At 51.6% G+C, this 4,699-nt stretch overlaps 1 protein-coding gene across 1 annotated transcript; it reads left to right on the plus strand.

Annotated features, from left to right (window-relative positions):
* Positions 1–1,875: 1,875 nt before the first annotated feature.
* LOC104135711 (olfactory receptor 14A16) lies at positions 1,876–2,829 on the plus strand. The gene has a single exon (XM_009649389.1). It carries the CDS (start codon positions 1,876–1,878, stop codon positions 2,827–2,829), a length of 954 nt encoding a protein of 317 aa, XP_009647684.1.
* Positions 2,830–4,699: the final 1,870 nt, after the last annotated feature.

Consider the following 4,699-nt stretch of genomic DNA (forward strand, 5'->3'; position numbering starts at 1 on the left):
GCTGTTGAGAGGGTGCTGTGTGGGTCAGGGCTGCTCACAGCTGCACATCACCCCCAGAACATTTCCCAGGGATGTCTGGAGGAGAAGATCAAGCCATATAAAGATAATGAACCTTCCTGAGTCTGCTTTTCCATTTCTTATTCCAGGGGTTACGGAGGGGGAGAGAAAAGGATAAATGGAAAGGGAGCACTTAAGTTTTAACGAATCACCAGGACTATTGAACTTTAACTCTGAGTGATCAGTAGGTCTGCCAGAAGCTACGTAACATGCTTTCAGCCACTCCTTTTCCTATGGTCAGCACCAGCATCACCTCTACTGGACCCATCAGGCTTAATCAGACCCATTTTTTTTCCACCTGCAGACAGGAAAATGCACCCAGGCAGTGCCCTGCAAACACGCAGGTTCTGTAGGGCCAGGGTGAATGCACAGAGGTTGGGATGGGGTCTGTGAGTGATGACAGGAAAAAGACATGGGACAGGGAAACACCTCCCAGGGTGAGCATCTCCAGGCAGCAGGGCTATGATCCCAGGGTATGAGAGGAAAGTAAAACCAGAAATGTTGTGAGAGGGAGAACTCAGAAAGCTCCATATCATCCCCTCCAATGCAGAGCCCTTCCTCTGAGCAATCCCCCTGGCCTCCTCTCCCAGCCAGCAAAGCCTCTGCCCTCAGGGCTGGGGGCTCCAAGGCAGGAATCAGCTCCTCGGCAGCCAGAGCTCCAGCAGAGCTGTGGGGCAGCGGGCCCACCTGCCTCTGCCCTGGCCTCTCCCAGCCAGACCCTCACTGGATATTTGCTTGCTTCTCCACTGGTCTGTGTTATTGCTATTGTTATCTTGAAGTTGTTGCCAGGCTGCCTGGGATGATGGATTTTCAGCTGCAGAGTCACACGCTGATCTTTTGGGTCTCCCCATGCAGGTGTGTCCATTGGAACAAGTGTCCCAGGGTGCCCAGCACCTGTGGAGATCTGGGCATTACAGTTAGTGGGGCTGGGATATGAGCTGTGTCTTACTCACAGAGATGCCATAGTTAGGACACTGGGCTGTATCCTGAGGTGTCCTCCCAAGCTGTGAGCTGCCCTCAGGGATACAAACTGTCCCATAGCACCTCCATTTTATCTTAACAACACAGGAAGATTACAAAGCCTCTCTGAGGGTGGAAATGATGCTGCATTGGAGAAATAAGGCATGAGTGTCCTGGGCTAGCAGTGGGGTGCTGAGACCTTGAGAAAGGGTGAGACATTTAGCCGTCTGTAGTGGGTCCCTCTCCACTCAGCAGTGCTTGGTGGTCTTTAAGGGTAACGTGGGAGTGTGGTCACCCTCTGTCTCAGAAAGTTACAAGCCCACAGAAACTGGGAACTGGACAGAGGGACAGACCAGCTGCCCTCACTCTGCTTCAAGGCACAGGCAATCCTTTTGCCTCACAGGACTCACTCTGTTCTCCCTCAGTGCAGCAGAAATGCTGAGGGTTACTAACATCCAAGCATACTTGCCAGGGGAGATGGGGTGGGAGCTGTATAAAACCCAGAACTCTTAAACTGCATTTAACATTCCCATTCCTTAGCAGTGGGGGTGTGGATGCTGTCAGGCCCTTCTGCATTAGAAGGGGTTTCATCTCACAAAGTTGAACACCAGGATTAGTCCCTGCCTGTACCTACTTCTGAAGATTAGGGTTGACTTATCAAGAGCCCATGGGCAGAGGCCCTGCTCTTCATCGCACATTTGGCCAGCACCAACTAGTGCTGCAGCTGAAGGAAGGTCTCCTAGAAAAAGAAAGGGATGTCTGAATGTGACATGGGAAATGCCTTTGCTTTTGCTAAAAGAAGTCTCCCCTAACAGGTCACTGTCTTTTTCTCCTATGAGGATTGCCCAGAGGCATCAAATGTCCAACGCAAGCTCCAGCACCCAGTTTCTCCTCCTGGCATTTGCAGACACACGGGAGCTGCAGCTCTTGCACTTCTGGCTCTTCCTGGGCATCTACCTGGCTGCCCTCCTGGGCAATGGTCTCATCATCACTGTTGTAGCCTGTGACCACCACCTCCACACCCCCATGTACTTCTTCCTCCTCAACCTCTCCCTCCTTGACCTGGGCTCCATTTCCACTACTCTCCCCAAATCCATGGCCAGTTCTGCCAGGGCCATCTCCTTCTCAGGATGCGCTGCCCAGGTTTTTTTCTTTCTCTTTTTGATGTCAGCAGAGTTTTATTTTCTCACCATCATGGCCTATGACCGCTACGTTGCCATCTGCAAACCCCTGCACTATGGGACCCTGCTGGGCAGCAGAGCTTGTGCCCACATGGCAGCAGCTGCCTGGGGCAGTGCTTTCCTCTATGCCTTAGTGCACACTGCCAATACATTTTCACTACCCCGCTGCCAAGGCAATGCTGTGGACCAGTTCTTTTGTGAACTTCCCCAGATCCTCAAGCTCTTCTGCTCAGAATCCTACCTCAGGGAAGTTGTGCTTCTTGTGTTTAGTGCCTATTTAGGCTTTGGGTGTTTTGTTTTCATTGTGATGTCCTATGTGCAGATCTTTAGGGCTGTGCTGAGGAACCCCTCTCAGCAGGGATGGCACAAAGCCTTTTCCACATGCCTCCCTCACCTGGCTGTGGTCTCCCTGTTTGTCAGCACTGCCATGATTGCCTACTTGAAGTCCCCCTCCATCTCCTCCCCATCCTTGGATCTGGTGCTGGCAGTGCTGTACTCGGTGGTGCCTCCAGCAGTGAACCCCCTCATTTACAGCATGAGGAACCAGGAGCTCCAGGATGCAGTCTGTAAACTGATAACTGGATGGTTTTCTGAAGCAATAAAATTCTTCTGCATAGCAGCTGTAATGTAATCCATCGCAGGCCCAGCCTGTCTTCTGTGCTTTTTTTCTTGGTGGTGGTTTTTTTACTTCTGATAATGTTGTCATCCCCTTTCTAATTCATTCTCTGCTTTCCTTTCCTGACCGAGTAAATGTGTAAATGAGGAGCCCTGCTCTCTCTGTGTGTTTAAACAAACTAAAGGGCCCTGCACCAAATTTATTTTTCCTGAGATCCTTTCTCCAATGCCTTTTTGGAGCTGCAGGGCAGTTCCTGTGTACATGGGTGGAGGGGAAAAGAGTCCCAGCATGGCAGCACTGCCAGGGGGTGCCAGTGCTTGGTCTTCCAGAGATTTTGTCTTTCCAAATGCACTGGTGTAAGGCCTGAATACTCTTGCTGCTTGGTCACAGTTATGCTGCATGGTAGTCCTGTGGCTGTAGGCAGGGACAGGCAATTAGCAAATCTGTGGCAGAGCTGGCCTCCATAACAGCATTTCCATAAAGAAAGGTGATCTCCTCAGGGCAGTGCCTGAAGGCATAGGTATTCTTCCAAAACTTCTCTCAAGAACATGCCCAGGAAAGTAGCCCACAGATGAAAACAGCATTATACAGCTAAACAACGTGAGTGTGCACAGTTGCAGCATGCAGCATTGCCCTTGCACAGCCAGCCCTCCTGAGAGAGACCTGAAGGACCAGTGGAGCAGGGTCTGGTCTGTGCCCATGTTTTCTGGATACCCTGGGGAAGATGCCCCAGGGCAATCATCCTGGACTGGCCCTTCACAACCACCATTTCCTGCTCTGGCCCCTCAGCCCAGCTTGGAGAGGTTCTTTGTCCCTCCACAGAAGGACACTGAATGAATAGGTCAGAAGTCCACGTTTGCATTGTACAGGCGAGATGTAAGCATCACATGATGTACATGAGGTGAGGGGAACCTGAGTGAGCACAAATGCCATCAGCTATTCCTTGAGGTTCCATGAAGGCCTGTGGGACACACAGTGCCTCAAGGTCACTTCATTTTGGGAGTAAAATCCTAGAGAAATCTGCCTGAATGCAGCACTGGGATGTGCTTCCTTGAACCGAAGTCCCTGTGTCCAGTCTTCATGACAAGGGGTCATTTCAGATGAGTGCAGGGCAGGGCTATACACCACAGGGCTGAGGTGCCTCCTAGCCTCTGGGAGTGGCAGCAGGAGGCCAGAGAGACACAAGGAATCCTGTAGTGCGCTGCCTCTGTGTGTAAAAGGGAAAGACTCTGAAGAGTCTGAAGAGTCTGAAGACCCCTGGCTGCATCAGGAGTCAATGAGGCCAGCTCAGATGTGGATGCCTGACAGAACCTTGACATTTCTCTATGTGACTTCAGGAAAAAAACCTCACTGGCCCAGTGAGATTCCTCTCAGCTGCCTTGGACAGGCTCATTACAAGTGCTCCTGTCTGCTACATCCCACTTGCCCATGAATCTGGATTGCGCTCTCAAAAGGGTCAGAGCAATCAGAGAGGTTCTGGGGCCCTTGGAATAGTCAGGCACCAATCCCATCCTCAGGAACAACAAGAAAGGGAACTGGGAGAATTACAGGCTGGTAAGCCTACATCTGTCCCTGGGAAGGGAATGGGACACAAACTCCTGCAGCCATTTCCAGGCACCTGAAGGACAGAAAGGGATTGCTGATCAAAGATGGGCAGGGGGAAGAAAATCATGCTGTGTACATGGAATTTGGCAAGGCCTTTGACATGGTCTCCCATGATGTCCTTACCGCCATATTAGTGCGATCTGGGCTGAAGAGGTGGACATTGGGTGGGAAGTTGGCTGGGCGATCAGGCCCAAATGCCATCAGTGGTCCAAAGTCCTCTGAGCAGGCAGCTACTAGTGGCAGGCCCTCGGGGCCCGGAATTCGGCCACCACAGTGGGAC

Source organism: Egretta garzetta, unplaced genomic scaffold (genome assembly GCF_000687185.1).
Source record: "Egretta garzetta isolate BGI_Z169 unplaced genomic scaffold, ASM68718v1 scaffold592, whole genome shotgun sequence".
NCBI lineage: Eukaryota > Metazoa > Chordata > Aves > Pelecaniformes > Ardeidae > Egretta > Egretta garzetta.